The sequence below is a fragment of the Xenopus laevis genome, chromosome 8S, assembly GCF_017654675.1.
Source record: "Xenopus laevis strain J_2021 chromosome 8S, Xenopus_laevis_v10.1, whole genome shotgun sequence".
In the NCBI taxonomy this organism is placed as follows: domain Eukaryota; kingdom Metazoa; phylum Chordata; class Amphibia; order Anura; family Pipidae; genus Xenopus; species Xenopus laevis.
The window spans coordinates 11,415,817-11,432,140 of NC_054386.1; the positions used below are offsets into that span (position 1 = coordinate 11,415,817).

The 16,324-nt window shown below is 39.0% G+C and overlaps 1 protein-coding gene across 2 annotated transcripts in view; it reads right to left on the bottom strand.

The window, feature by feature from the left end:
• traf3.S (TNF receptor associated factor 3 S homeolog) overlaps window positions 1-16,324 on the bottom strand; it is a 98,801-nt gene that overhangs the window by 3,426 nt on the left and 79,051 nt on the right. For both annotated transcript variants that reach the window (XM_018232322.2, XM_018232321.2), the window contains 4 exons: window positions 12,816-12,890; window positions 11,030-11,122; window positions 7,964-8,104; window positions 142-310 (listed from right to left, as the gene is read on the bottom strand). In XM_018232322.2, the coding sequence (XP_018087811.1) occupies window positions 142-310; window positions 7,964-8,104; window positions 11,030-11,122; window positions 12,816-12,890 (478 nt within the window). The remainder of the gene's footprint in view (window positions 1-141; window positions 311-7,963; window positions 8,105-11,029; window positions 11,123-12,815; window positions 12,891-16,324) is intronic.

The following is a 16,324-nucleotide window of genomic DNA, read 5'->3' on the forward strand; positions in this document are numbered from 1 at the left end:
GACATCACTACTCACCGTTTATAAGGATATTATTTACAAGATATTCATGGCTTTTGTGTATGATATAGCAATACCTGTAGAACACTACCATAAAGTGAAAAGGGGCAGTGTGCACAAAAATGACAAGAATCTTCCACTCACCTGGATTCCAAGATGCTGCATTTTTGGCCATAATTTCTAACTGTGACAGACGATTTTGTAAAGATTCGTAATTGCTCTTCATGCCATCAGCTTCATCTCCAGTTTGGCGCAGATTTCTTATTTCCTTGTCCAAGTCCTTTAGCTTATCTGCTTGCCCCTCTATCACTCTCTGTAAAAAATGCAATGGCAGGAGGACACTGCAATTAGTGCCTATGGAGACGTTCAGTTCTAGCATAATGGAGCAGTGTACAAGAGATCTATCTGAATATAAACTCAATTGGATTAGGTTACTCTATCCACAGTATAACACGAGAGAAGTGGGAAATAAAACAGGATCCTTCAGAAGAACAGTCAGTTTAGAAACAGACATACAGCTGCACATTGGAAAGAACAGAACAAATGTCTGTACAAATCTAAATGGAATAAAGAACAACCCAAAACAACAACCTGCCTTGTACTTGATGGTAACTAAATTCATACTGGTGGCAAAACAATACCAATGGGTTTATTTAAAACAAATTTTTAGCAGACTGCTAGGGGGTTATTTACTAAAATCTGAAATTTTCTTAAACCATTCGATCAAATTCCCTTGCATTTTTACCATATTTATCAATAAACTAACTAATAAAAATCTGTTGCAGGGAAAAGATTTGATATTGTGCGATTTTTTTGATTTGATGCCTGAAAAACTCAGATTTTTTCAGATTATCACCCGAAAAGCACAAATTATTTGGATTATTATAAGAAACCCAGCACAGATCATGATATCTTCCAATTGTAAACAGGGCATCTTGCCATTGACTTCTACAGTACATGACCGTGGCAGGTTTGAGATGGAGTACTTTTATTATTAAGACTTTTTGACAGCATCGGGGTTTAATAAATCACTAAAAATTCTAGTGTTTTTTTCCTCTGAAAAAATGGTGTTTTCCCATGGTTCCAACCAGAAAAAAAAATAGGCCTTATTAAATAACCCCCATAATGTCTGCCAAATGTGCCAAATGTGATATTACAGGAAAAGATCACTTATCTTGGTCGGATCTTTCCGTAATTTGGGTCTTCTAGAAAATCCTTTAAACATTTAGGGGGTTATTTATAAAAAATCAAATTTTTTTAAATAAAAAAAAGTCCAACTAAACTAGAATACATGATTTACTATTATTTATCATTAAAAAAAACACAAAAAATCGAATAGGAAAAACTGCAACTTTTTTGGAATTGTCGTTAGAAAAGCATGACTTTTTCAACTGTTGCGCAAAAAAAATCTGAATTTTTCAGATTTGACGCCTAAAAAGTTGGAAATGTTTGCGAAATCTGCGGAAAAGCGTGAAACGTTCGGATTTTACTACGAAACCCAGTGCAGACTGTAATATCTTCAAATTGCAAATAGAACCTCTGTCATTGACTTCTACAGGACCTCAGGTCGAGTATTTTCGGATTCTGACTTTTTACATCCTCAGGATATAATAAATCTTGAAAAAGTCAAGGTTTTTGTTCCACTAAAAATTCAGATTTTATAGTAAAAAAAAACCGAATTATTCGAGTTTTTAGCATTCGAACTTGAATAAATAACCCCCAAAATAAACCCAATAGACTGCTTTTGCTTCCAATAAGGATTAATTATGTCTTAGTCTGGATCAAGTACAAGCTACTGTATTATTATTATTAGAGAAAAAGGAAATCATTTTTAAAAATTTGGATTATTTGGATAAAATGGAGTCTATCGGAGACGGCCAGCCCGTAACTCAGAGCTTTCTGGATAATGGGTTTCCAGATAATGGATCCCATACCTGTACTGGTTTAATTGTAAATGAATATCACTTTTCTGTTTGTTATTTCTGGTGAACTGAAACCAACTGAACTGAAAAGGTGCTTCAAGGTGAATAAACCCTTTAAGAAAACAAATGAGAATAATTAAATGAACCTTTATCAACAGGGACGTAACTATAGAGAAAGCAGACTCTGCGGCTGCAGGGGACCCTGGAGGTATATGGGGGCCCATAAGATCCTAAATAATCAGCAATTTCAAAATGTAATGGTAAAAAAGCACCACCTCTGGATATTGTAGGGTCCCTAGAATTAATTTGCTGTGGGTCCCTGTAATATGTAGTTACACCGCTGTATAACAATACAACTGTGAAGCATCCATACACTCAGCTATCAGGACTCTTTAATGTCCATGTATTTATATAGTGCCAACATATTCCACAGTGCTGTACAATAGATGGGTGAAAGAGGGCCCTGCTCAGCAGAGCTTACAATCTATGAAATCTACAAAAAGAAAATAAGGAGAAGAGGTGCAACACAAAAAGTAAGGTTCACAAAGGTTTATATAACATGGAGACTGAGATCCATAAATAATATCAGCTGAAATCATCAGGTGTATCAGAAAGTGACAAGTATATGGATGGTTTTCATAGGTTCTTGTCATTATATTGCAAATCATTAAAAGAGAACTAAAGCGTAACCAAAGAAGTAGCTAGAAATGTTGTACATTATGGGGGTTATTTATCAAAGTCCAAATTTATCTCAATTTTTTCTGAAAAAACTCCAACCAAATCAGCATGGTTTTTTTTGCCTTATTTATTAATAGACTTTCCTGAATTTTTTGTTTGCAGGAAAGAGCCCTAAAAAATCGTAAAAAAATATGAACCGTAAAATTTTCAACCCAAAAACTTTTTCAGATTTTTGCCCGAAATCTTCGGGTTATTGCACAAAACCCAGTGCACATCAAAAAATCTTTGGGACTTCTACCATTGACTTATATGCAACCTCGGCAGTTCTGAGATGCCGGATTTTTGGATTCAGACTTTTTACTACCTGATATAATAAATCCTGAAAAATACGTGTTTCGGGTTTTTGGCAATCGGAATTTAGAAAATAACCCCCTATGTTTTCGGCTTCTGTACTAGCCCAAGGCAACCACAGTCCTTTAGCAGTAAATATCTGTGTCTCCAAAGATGCCCCAGTAGCTCCCCATCTTCTTTTCTGCTGATTCACTGCACATGCTCTGTGCTGCTGTCACTTACTGAGCTTAGGGACCCACTCACAATATACAGTACACATAGAATAGAAATGTCACAATATAAGGCTGATTAGTAATTAATACAGATAATTACTACATGGCAGCACAGAAACCAGTGCAATTAGCATCAGAATTTAATAATCAGCAAACCTGTAGCATCAGCTTATATTACAGGGGAAGCTCATTTTCTGCTGGATAATTAGTGACGAGCCCTAAGCTTAGCTTCTCAACAGCCAATCAGAACCCACTGAGCATGTGAGTGTCACAGACACTTTCCAAGATGGTGACCCCCTGTGACAAGTTTGAAGTCCTGGATCATTGCTGCTATTGACAAGCTGAAACTTTAGCCTCGTGCAATAAGTTCACTATATAAAATAAGGCATTTTTAACTATATTTAGGGTTTAGTTCTCCTTTAACAGGTCTGCTTCACAAACAGCCATATTGGGATTTTTTTCCATTTTGAATGCTTATTGCTGTTCACATTTAACCTAACATTTATAATTTGGGTTGCATCAGGGAGAAGTTGTTTGAGGAAGGGAAGCATTCGGCAAGTCTCTCATCTCTTTTAACAGCCACTGATTATCTTAAATGAAATTCTCAAACCTCCGTCACATGCACAATTACAATTGCCTCACTTCCTTTACATTGCGACCTTTTATCATAGCCAGTTCTCTTCTCATATTATCACAGTATCTGCAGCTGATTATTCAATGAGAGAATTTCATGCACTGAAGAAACAAGGAAGCAATATGCCTGGAAACCACAGTCAATTTTTATTTTGACACTACAGTTTCCCTGGCACCTTGCATGAGTGATTTCTTTGAAAACATTTGCATTTTATGTAAGAATTACGGGGGTAAAATACAGAGACGGGTACGAGCCCAGAGGGGACTTTGCAATATGGCTAGGGGGGTTGGAAGGGGAGCCATGAGACAGCAGCCACAGTCTGACCCCACATAGCAACTGGGCAGCAGTTAGAAAATCAACAGAATGGATGATGCCCAATATGAGTCTTAATTGATATAGAAGTAACAAAAAAAGAATATTCATAAGACTGATGTTTCACGGTCAATTTGTTTTAAGGGTAAGTGCACTGCTGGTCTTACTACTCAGTCACACTGTTTGCTGGGGGACTTTTAAATGCACTACAAATTTGGATATTGTAGGACAGGGGTGCCCAGACTTTGTTACACTTGGATCTACTCTCCAGACCAGGTGCCCCTCAAGAGATACCATGACAATGTGCCGCAATTTTTTTCACCACACCCATTTTTGTGGCCATGCCCCTAATTACCATGTTCCTTTTACAAAATTGGGCAGGTTATGAAAGTTTGAACACACTCCCTCCCCGTTCGTGCCTGCAGCCCATCTTCCCCTCCGTGCCTGCAGCGCGCCCTCAGGTGTCCTTCCCCTCCATGCCTGCAGGCCTTCCTCCCTTCCCCTCCGTGCCTGCAGCCCTTCCTCCCTTCGACCTCCGTGCCTGCAGCCCAACCTCAGGTGTCCTTCCCCTCTGTGCCTGTAGCCCACTCTCCCGTGTCCTTCCCCTCTGTGCCGCCCTCTCTCTCTCCATTCGTTTGTTCGTGCTGCACTTGTCTCCCCTCCCTCCATGCTGTGCTGCTTGTCTCCCCGCCTCCCCATCATGCCGCTCTTGTCTCCCCATTCTTCCTCCCTCCCCTTCGTGCCACTCTGCTCTTCTCTTCAGCCCAGTCAAGCCAAACCGCCCACCCTCTCTCGCTCATTGCCAACACCGGGCCCTAGATCGCAGTCTACGAGGAACATTACCTTGATCGACTTCCTGGGCACCCCTGTTGTAGGACTTACATGCAATGAGGGGCCTTGACGTGGAGCGTGCGCTTAAATATTTTGGCCAAAGTGTGATAATAATTTTTATAATAATTATTTTTAAAGGCAAACCACACACTGGCAATCTTTTTCTTTCAATTTGTTTTTGCTAACCTGGATACCATACAAATAATGATGGCCAAGTGAAAAAGTGACTTAAAACATACTCATCTATATCATACTACCAGTTTATTTAAAGGCAAATGCCCTGTTTAAGACACAGAGTGGAAAGCACTTATCTGTGTTAAGTTTAACTCTATTATCGAAGCAAAGTGATGGCTGGAACCAGAGCGGATGTTTCCCTTAACAGTCCATACGTTTACAGTCAAGCAGAAGTAAATATTTAATACTGAATCAGCAAGGGGAAATTCAAAGATTATACAAAGCGAATGCTGATGGCAGAAACGAAAAAGCGATTGGTCATTTAATTCTCATGGTGTGGCTATTTTCTCTTCAGAAAATCCCGTAAGTGTGACATGGCAGTGCTGCCAGGGAAATCATTGTAAGGAAATGAGTTACTGATATGATTGCACACAATTCAATTCAAGCGGTTGCCTTCCTGCAAAATGCAGAACTATGAAAATACCCAGCCAGAGTAAAATATCACGCACACTATGGCAACAATGTTCTAAAATATTAATTTCTATACAAGGTGGTGGTTTTCTCCTTGAGTTGATGCCTGACCTGTGACCCTCCAGCTGGGTCTGAATGTGTAGTGACTAATTTATTTTGATATGTAGAAATTAAATACAATTCTGCACATTACTATATTGTTATCACACAGTATATGTAGACACAATAGAACAAAGTTCATGATGGAATACAATATATCTAGTTTGAAATTTATTTACAGTGTATTTTAATAGGTACAATATAAAGGGCAAGGCAATTGTCCTTTATTGCTTTTATGGCCTGACATGTGACCCTCCAGCTGGGTCTGAACATCAGTTGTGAGATCTGGAATTTTTAATAAGTCACTGATAGCAGAATATGGTTTGGGCAGCCCCCGTGCAAACAATGGCTCTCGTTTACTAAAAACAAGCAAAAATCTGCATGTTCCTTTTTCACAAAAGCCCAACATCACTGTGCCCACAACAGGTGCACACCTTGCGTCCGTACATCTCGCACAAGTGGCATTTAAATAATTATAGGTATTGGGTGAAACAATGTAGCATTCCATTGGCTCATATTTAGCTGGCCCAAAATAAACTGTTAAAACTCAGCATGCAAAGGGAACTTTTTTTTTGGGTAAAGATTTTATTTAACATTTTCTATAAACATTACATAGTAATGTAACAGTTAGAAACAGAAGAAGGGAAGAAAGGACAGGAAGAGGTAGTGAGCCCAGTTGTTCACATTAAAGGGATACTGTCATGGGAAAAAAAAAAATGTCAAAATGAATCAGTTAATAGTGCTGCTCCAGCAGAATTCTGCACTGAAATCCATTTCTCAAAAGAGCAAACAGATTTTTTTATATTCAATTTTGAAATCTGACATGAGGCTAGACATTTTGTCAATTTCCCAGCTGCCCCAAGTCATGTGACTTGTGCTCTGATAAACTTCAATTACCCTTTACTGCTGTACTGCAAGTTGGAGTGATATCACCCACCTCCCTTTTTCCCCCAGCAGCCAAACAAAAGAACAATGGGAAGGTAACCAGATAACAGCTCCCTAACACAAGATAACAGCTGCCTGGTAGATCTAAGAACACTCAATAGTAAAAACCCATGTCTCACTGAGACACATTCAGTTACATTGAGAAGGAAAAACAGCAGCCTGCCATAAAGCATTTCTCTCCTAAAGTGCAGGCACAAGTCACATGACCAGGGGCAGCTGGGAAATTGACAAAATGTCTAACCCCATGTCAGATTTCAAAATTGAATATAACAAAATCTGTTTGCTCTTTTGAGAAATGGATTTCAGTGCAGAATTCTGCTGGAGCAGCACTATTAACTGATTCATTTTGAAAGAAATTTTTTTTCCCATGACAGTATCCCTTTAAGCTCAATCATTGGGAAACTATCTGGGTGAGGGTTGTCGATCAGGCTCTGGAGTATTATGCTCCATCCAAAGGCCCCAGTTTCCTTCAAATTTTCCAGGGCACCCCTGTGCTACATATCCAAATTTTTATTTGGACAGAGATTCATTAACCAATTTTTTCCAAAACCCCAGTGTGGGTGGAGATACCGATTCCACTCTAGTAGTTTCGCTTTCTTTGCGAAATAGAACAGTTGTAGATAATAATAGTACATAATAGTACAGTTGCCCGTAGGCAGGTCTCCCACAATTCCCAGGAGACACAGGCTGGGGGAACAAATATTAGGAAAGTCAATTATCCCCTCTAGTTTGGAGCCTTTGGGGTATATTTATCAAAGAGTGAAGTTAGAGATCACCACGGTCCACTAGAGTGAAATTCTGCCTCTATCCGTTCATTCCTATGGGATTTTTAAAAGAGTATTTATCAATGGGTGAAAGTGAAAACTCATCCTTTGATAAATATGCCTTTCCAAATCCGATAGAAATGAATGGGAGAGTGGCGGAATTGCACTCTAGTGGACTGTGGTGATCTCTAACTTCACTCTTTAATAAATATACCCCTTTGACTTCTACTACTGGTCTAACCACCAGCAGACCTAACCACTGTTGGGAGAGACTGTAGTTTTGCATTGCTGACCCTCAGGGGTGCTTCGCCAATGAGGCAAGTTGAGGCTGTCGCCTCAGACGGCAGCGCCCCACTATGTTCCAGGGGCAGGAAAAATGCTGCTCCTGGTACTTTAAGAGCGAATTTCTGGGGGAGGGGGGGCAGCAGCAGCTGCTGCTGCCTCAGGCTGCGGAGGGGCCAGGATCGCCCCTGCTGACCCTGTACAAAAAGTATAGTTGCCCATTGTAGTCACATACCTGAAAAGTTCTGATTTTGGTCAAACTACAGAAATGTGTATGGCAGTGACAGTTACCTGTAGTTGTATAATCCTTGTTTCATTATTTCGCAGCTGCTCCTTGTGTCGCTCTATTTCAATTTCAAAGCTACACATCTGGTTGTGCAATAACTGAATACTTTTATTCTTTTCTGAACTTTCATTTTGTAACATGGACACCTGAAAAAAAAAAGATTTGGATATTTTAAAATGGTTCTCAAGGCTTCTCCTCATTACATCCAACAAACTATGGTGAATGTGTAGTGACTATAATTTATTTTGATACATAGATTAAACACACTTCACAGCACAAGTCAAATAATATCTGCCAGAAGCCGATACAGCAAGACTTATTAATAATCAGAATATACAGACTGCACTGGGTCCTGTGTTATCATGTAATCTAATCTGGATTATAAAGTGTTTGTATTGTTTAATACAAACTTTCTCCAACTTTGCAGAACCAGTGGCTGCAGCAAAATAATCCTCCAAATAGAATCCCAGTTTATCTGTCTAAATCTGGCTCCATGATCTTTGTCCCTGCAGTTGGAGTTGGAAACAGTAAAGGAGATGTAAAGGGAAAAATAAAATCCAATACAAATCTCTACACAGTCGCCGACTGCTCTACAGGGAAACAAACAAAGCTGCTCCCCCTGCTGTTCATAAGTATGATTATTTCCCTGCAGAGCAGTTAGGGACCGTGTGACAATTCCTATCCACAGCAGTAAATGAAGGGAAAATTTCACTTCATACAGTCAGGTTCATTATAAAAATGTTACACATTTTATAATTAAAGTATATTGGAGATAGGTTTCTTTTTCATTGAAAAAGTAAAAATGGGATTTTATTTTTTTGCCTTTACATGCCCTTTAAGCCAGACTTCTATTTTTAAACCAGACACAAAATTTAAATTTTTTTCGAAGTAAATTTTAATAAATCACACTAAATTAATCATCGTCTCCACCAGAAACTCTCTCTCTCTCTCACAGAAGCAAAAATTAGCATGTTTCAGACAAAGCAAATATCAGGTATACACTATGGGAAGCGCATTTATCAAGTGGTGTAAAAAATGTGGAGTTAAAATACACCACTTTAGCTCTAATAACTTTAAGCTGAGGTGGAGGTAATCAAAAAATGAACCTTTATAAATGATTTAGCTTGTTAAATTGCACCTTTTTTACTCCCCAGCCCCACAGACTTTAATGGATTGCAGCAGCTGTGAGGGGTTTAACACAACGATGTACATTTCTGGAGTAAATCAAAAGACATACCCTCGTAATTATCACCCCTTTAAGCTTGTAATGCATTCTGTGTGTTCTGCACACAACACACATTTAATAAAATCTGAATAAGTAGGGATAATGCAGTTCTTTATTGATTTTTATGCATGCCCAGACAGCATGCTGTGGGTTTGCTTTTGTGGTAGTTTGGTAGATCCTGGGATTTCCAGTGATTCAAAAAACCCATGCAAAAGGAAGCAGGAAATAAAAAGAAAAAAACACGACAAACAGATCCCATCAAACATAAGAATTAACATTAAAGGTTAGAATTATTGTTAAAACGGGGCTAAAATCTGATTTGAATACTTCCCATAGAATATTTGTGGCTGGATGGAAAATACTGTAAATCACAGGTTTGTTTGTTTTTAAATGACTAAACTCGGGCAGCAAGGGTTACGACCATGCAGTGCCAGAACAAGTACAACATTTAGCACTACATACAAAATCATACAGTATATATTTGATTTTTGGGGCATGATTTTTGACTTGCCATGGTTCTCTACGTTTAACTGTTAATCTGGCCATACACAGAAAACCCCACAGGCTGACAAATAAGAGAATCTTCACTTGATTTGAACAACCAAGTGGTGAGGCAAATAAGGCTGATTTGAATATTCTTTCAGTGGGTCAATGGCTGGTGGGGATTTTGATCAGGACTGACAGACTGCAAACTTGGTCAAGAGAAGCCAAGATAGCAGCTGTTGCCTGCATGTGTACGCGCATCTTCAGTGTCAGACTGGAGTCTGGGGGCGATCGGGGCTGCCACCTCAGGGCCCCTCCTTAGGGCCCCCCACCACAGTTGCAAGGTCCTGAAGAAGACAAACCCAATGCCAGCCCAGTGTGAAACCGCAAACTTTATATTGAGCTCATTGTTCTAAACTAGTAATATTTGGAGGAAAGAGGAAAACCCATGTCGTCCCAGTAAATTAATTAACTGATAATGGGGTCCCCTTGTCTTAAAGTTCAATAGTCTAGTTAACTTTTGTTCCTTAAAGGGGATGTAAAGGCAAAAAAAATAAAATCGCATTTATACTTTCTTTAATGAAAAAGAAATCTATCTCCAATATACTTTAATTAAAAAATGTGTACCGTTTTTTATAAGAAACCTGACTGTATGCAGTGAAATTCCCCCTTCGTTTTACTTGCTCTGATTGCTGTGGAGAGGAAACTTCAGACGGTCCCTAACTGCTCTGCAGGGAAAGGATCATACTTTCAAACATCGGGGGCGGCTTCCCTGAACTGGAGCAGCTTTGTTTGTTTCCCTGTAATGCAGCCGGCGACTGAGTAGAGATTTGTATCCGCAGACCCAGTGCAGTCTGCTTATTCTGATTATTAATCAGTCTAGCTGTATCCGCTTCAGGCAGATATTATTTGACTTGTGCTGTTTTGATAATTTATGACAATCCCTAATCTTAACCCTTCCAAGAGATGCCCAGACCACACTGAGCATGTGCATGGTCTTGCAAAGATGTTTAAAAAAGTTACAAGATGGTTACCCCCTGCAGCCAACTTTGAAAGCATAAATTATTTTTTTTTTTAGGCTTCTGGTGCAGTAAGTTCATGTTTATATTTAGTATATACAATACAGCATTTCTAGCATTATTCTATTTTAGACTCCCCTTTAAAGGGATTCTGTTGTGATTTTTTATTTCTAAATTACACTTTTTACACTGCAAATAATTCACTCTACCATGTAAAATTTCATTCCTGAAACAGCAAGTGTATTTTTTTTAAAATTTATAATAGTGGTGTGTAGGCAGCCATCTCAGATCATTTTGCCTGGTCATGTGCTTTCAGAAAAAGCCGGCACTTTTTGGTGAGTTACCTTTGTTTCCAGATAATTACTCCATTCCTTCATCAAATTCACATGCTGTACAGCTGAGCTAGCCTCATGTGCTTTAATCTGTTGGTTTGTTCCCTGCAAGGCCCAAGACAGTTGGGGAAAAAAACACACACACACAATGCTTTTAGAACTTGACAAGAAATGGGAAACAAGAAATAGGAATGAGAAAACATTTCTTCTTTATATTTAAATTTTGTTTCAGTTCAGCATTACTGTAACTAGATTGATGGCTATTCCCATGTTAACGAATACCGTTATAGTAGTCAATCATGAAATCCAAAGAAATGGTTGTACTTCTCCACCCATATTAGCATATTTTAAGCATTTACATGATTGGCACAAACAAAAAATAAGTACAGAATTTAGAAATGCTACATTCTGGTTGGCTGCAATGAGTTAAAACAAATGTCTATCTTATTAAATCACCTCATTACAAGGTTAAAGTCTATATATACAGGTATGGGATCCATTATCCGGAAACCAGTGTTCCAGAAAGCTACAAATTATGGAAAGGCCATCTCCCATAGATTAAATTGTATCCAAATAATCCAAATTTTAAAAAAGTATTTCCTTTTTCTCTGTAGTAATTAAACAGTACCTTGTACTTGATCCAAATTAAGATATAAAGAATCCTTATTGGAAGCAAACCCAGCCTATTGGTTTTATTTAATGGATGCATGATTTTCTAGTCGACCTAAGGTATGAAGATTCAAATTACTGGAAGATCCATTATCCGGAAAACCCCGGGCATTCTACATAATAGGTCCCATACCTGTATGTATATAAGTGATTACTCTTCTAGTAAGGATTCACTTGGCTAGTAAAATAGCCAAGAAAATGCAATGAAATGAATCATCCAGTACTGGAAACCTTTACATATGCATGTTAAAAAATTGAATTTCATTTTAGGTTTTTAAACATACTGCAGAGAAAAAAAATAAAAAAATTGAAAGCACTGATTGAGACTTTGTAAATTACATTAATCCTTTGTAATTTATTGAAGTGATTAAGATTATTTTTTGCCATTGAGCTCACACAGACAGTAAAGGCAGAGACACACGTGGAGATCCGGGGAGATTAGTCAACCAGTGACAAATCGCCTCTTCTTCTGGCAACTGATCTCCCCGCAATGCCTCCCCGCCGGCTAGAATGTAAATCACCGGTGGGATGGCACTCATATTGCTTCGTTTTCCGGAGTCGCCGGAAGTTTCCCCGTGAGGCAACTTCGGAAAATAAAGTGCTCCGAGTGCCATCCTGCCGGCGATTTAGATTCTAGCCGGCGGAAAGGCAGTTCGGGGAGATTAGTCGCCCGAAGATGAGTCGATTTGTTGCCGGGCGACTAAATCTCCTCAAATCTCCACATGTGTCTCTGCCCTTAAGGTCTACACCCATGCACACAGGGATAAGGACAACAAAATGAGTTGTGGCAAAGGACAAGAAAACAATGTATACAGAAATTATATTAGTGCATTAGAATTTTTCAGCAATCTGAGGAAACTTTTGGTTAGAGAACTGTACTTTTGCATTGCACAATGAATTACATCCTCCAGCTTGCTAAAAAAAACTAGCAACACACAGTTTATCCTTCATTAGAATATGGAAAGCATGCATATCTGTCTCTTTGGTGGTCCTATTATTATCTGTTTATTTAGCAAAAATTATATTCTCAGGTATTTATCCTGAGTTTGGTGAGGCTAAGAATGTGGCGATCCTCTGTATTTGTTTAAGGGGTACAAAATACAACTTCTACGGTCTCTGTTATACTGACCTTAAAAGTGCATCCATAGCGTTTGAAGCTACAGGTACTTGGGGCATTTACACATTCTAACAAATGTGCATTCAACTGCAATAGGAGAAAAAGGAAAGGAAGGTAAAAACAAAAAAAGATCTATAACATTGAATAATTTAACAAATATGCATTCAGCTAAATATGAAAATGCATGCAACTCTCAACGTAAACAATTCACATACAATCATTAGTTACAGAAGTGATAACAGAGCAGTGGCAAATCAACCTCTCCCAGCACGGCCAGGTACCAATGTTGGCATTTCTTACAGCTAGCACAGGCTTAATGGAGATACACTAAGTGCTATGGTCTTCCAACCAGTGTCTGCGTTTTCAGAAAGAGCCAGCATTTTAGGATGGAAATGCTATATGGCAGACTGTTTCTCCTACTCAATGTAACTCAATGTGTCGCAGTGGGACCTGGATTTTATTACTTCATCCTTTTCAGCAGATTTTTGCCCCAAAATTGTCTGAAATTGAGAAAAGTCACCAGAAAATGTGAGAATGCTTAAGAGTGACGGGAGACTGGGGTACAGAGCCCAAAATCGGGTAACTCCCATTGCATGCTGGGTATTGTAGTCTTACATAGTTACATAGTTACATAGTTAAATTGGGTTGAAAAAAGGCAAAGTCCATCAAGTTCAACCCCTCCAAATGAAAACCCAGCATCCATACACACACCCCTCCCTACTTTTAATTAAATTCTATATACCCATACCTATACTAACTATAGAGCTTAGTATCACAATAGCCTTTGATATTATGTCTGTCCAAAAAATCATCCAAGTCATTCTTATAGTCATTAACTGAATCAGCATCACAACATCACCCGGCAGTGCATTCCACAACCTCCCTGTCCTGACTGTGAAGAACCCCCTACGTTGCTTCAAATGAAAGTTCTTTTCTTCTAGTCTAAAGGGGAAGCCTCTGGTACGGTGATCCACTTTATGGGTAAAAAGGTCCCCTGCTTTTTGTCTATAATGTCTTCTAATGTACTTGTAAAGTGTAATCATGTCCCCTCGCAAGCGCCTTTTTTCCAGAGAAAACAACCCCAACCGTGACAGTCTTCCCTCCCTCTAACCAATTTAGTTGCACTTAGTCTCTGCACTCTCTCCAGCTCATTTATATCCCTCTTAAGGACTGGAGTCCAAAACTGCACTGCATACTCCAGATGAGGCCTCACCAGGGACCTATAAAGAGGCATAATTATGTTTTCATTCCTTGAGTTAATGCCCTTTTTTATGCAAGACAGAACTTTGTTACATAGCAATTGGTAAACAAAAACAACATTACCCAACATGCATTGGGAGATGCAGGCTTTTCACATTAGGGCAAGAAAAAAGACCCAAAAAGCAGCCCAAATCCATACCTTGGCTAGTTTGTACTTTCCAACCCGCCTGGGCTTTAATTTAGTAGTTCAATTTGGTTGAAAACTGCCAACCTGGCAACCCCGTCTCAGACAGTGGGACTTGGCTTTTTACTATTGAGTGCTGTTCTTAGATCTACCAGGCAGCTGTTATCTTGTGTTAGGTTAGGGAATTTTATTTAAAAATATTCAGATTTACAATAAATCAAACAAGAAAAAAGTTACAATCAGTCACATATTAAATTTTTCATATTAAATTTCAACAAGAAAAAAACAAAGTCCTTCCCACATTTTTTTTATGTGTCTCTTTAATTTCAAATTCCTTTGACTTAATAAAAGTGACATCTCTACTGATTGCCTCTGTTACTGCTTCTACTGACATCTCAATCTGACTTGTAGTCATTCTGCACCTCATGTGCCACAGGCGATATCGTAATACTGCAATAATGATGTACAAAGTGTTTTTGTTTCGTCCGCCAGTTTTATTACCTTTGACCACTCTGCTAAATCGAAATCTTTTATTAGATTTAGGTTCATACGTCTTGACACATTTTCTCTTAATGAGCTCGAAAACTGGACAATCTATGAGAAAATGCTCTTGAGATTCATCCACATCCCCATGGACACTCTCTGTCTACCACATTGAGGTATTTTAAATTGCCTCTCACATACATCTTGCCCTGTAACGACAGCCATGCAGTGTCCCAAAATGTCCTTGGCATTCTTTTATGTGTAAGGAACTTAATGCTTTCTGCCAAAGTCTCTTCCGGGCAATCTTTTACTCCTATTGGAGATGCAAAATGTAAGTCTATAACTTTCCAATAGAGTAATTTTCTATGCAATGATCTTTATTCATCAGAACTGATGTTCCATTTTTTTACTGTTTTAACTGCTTGCTGCAGATAAGTGGGAACGAGGCCTCCTCTTATCCTTACCTCTTTCACTCTACCACCGAGTAGCCAATCTTTGATAAAAGGTGATGCCCAATCTCTTACACTGACTTCCCACAGAGACTCTTTCCCCTGTACCACCCCTCCAAAGTTAAACTTCAGAAAGATGGTGCAGAAGAAAACCACAGGACACGGCATGTCCAACCCTCCCTTTTTCTTTTGCAGGAAAGTGATCCCTCTTTTTACTGGGTTGAGCCTACTCCCCCAAAGCATTTGGAAGAAGAGGCTCTGGATCCGGGCATAGAAAGATTCTGGCAACAAGAAGACATAAGAGATGAAAAGGAAAAGCGGAATCAAGAAAGTCTTAATAATGTCAATCCTTTCTCTATAGGTCAGCTTCCAAGCCTTCCAACGCTGAACTTTTGCCAGACCAGTATTCAGTTTTTCTTCCCAATTTACCTTATCAAGATCTCCCTTCCCAAATTTGATCCCTAAGATTTTAACTAGATCTGAGGCTACTGGGAATTGCTCAAGTATAAAACTTAGTTCCCCGTCTAAACTCCAAAAAGCTTATGATTTTTCATGATTGATCTGAGACCCTGAGGCCTCAGAGTAGCTTCTGATACACTCCAAAACCTTTCCCTCCTCCTCAGATTTTGATATTACTAGAGTTATATCATCCGCGTAGGATGGAAACGGAACACCCCCAAGCCCACACTCCTGCAGTCTCCCCAAGAAAGGATCCAAAGAGAAAACATACAGGAGCGGGCTCAAAGGGCACCCCTGTCTCGCACCAGCCTTCACCGAAAAGTCTTCGCCTTTCCAACCATTAACCAATGGAAAGCTTTTTGCCTCTTTATACAGTACTTTAATCCAGTTTATGAAATGTTCCGGAATACTGTATCTGTGCCAAACCGCGCATAGATATTCATGATTGACTTTATCGAAAGCTTTAGCTTGGTCTAAAGACAGAAAGTATCTACCCCACTTCCAAGCTATACATCTCTCCAGTGCTTCCCTTAGTGAAAGAATAGTCCCAAAAATACTATTACCTTCTATTAAGCAGAATTGAGATGCAGATAAGAGAGGACCTGCCACCGCACCCAACTTCTGTGAAAGTATTTTTGCCAGAATCTTCCTATCACAATTGAGAAGGGCAATCGGCCTCCAATTCCCAATGTGCCTTGAATCCTTCCCCTTTGATATCAGAATCAGAAAAGAAGACTGCATAGATG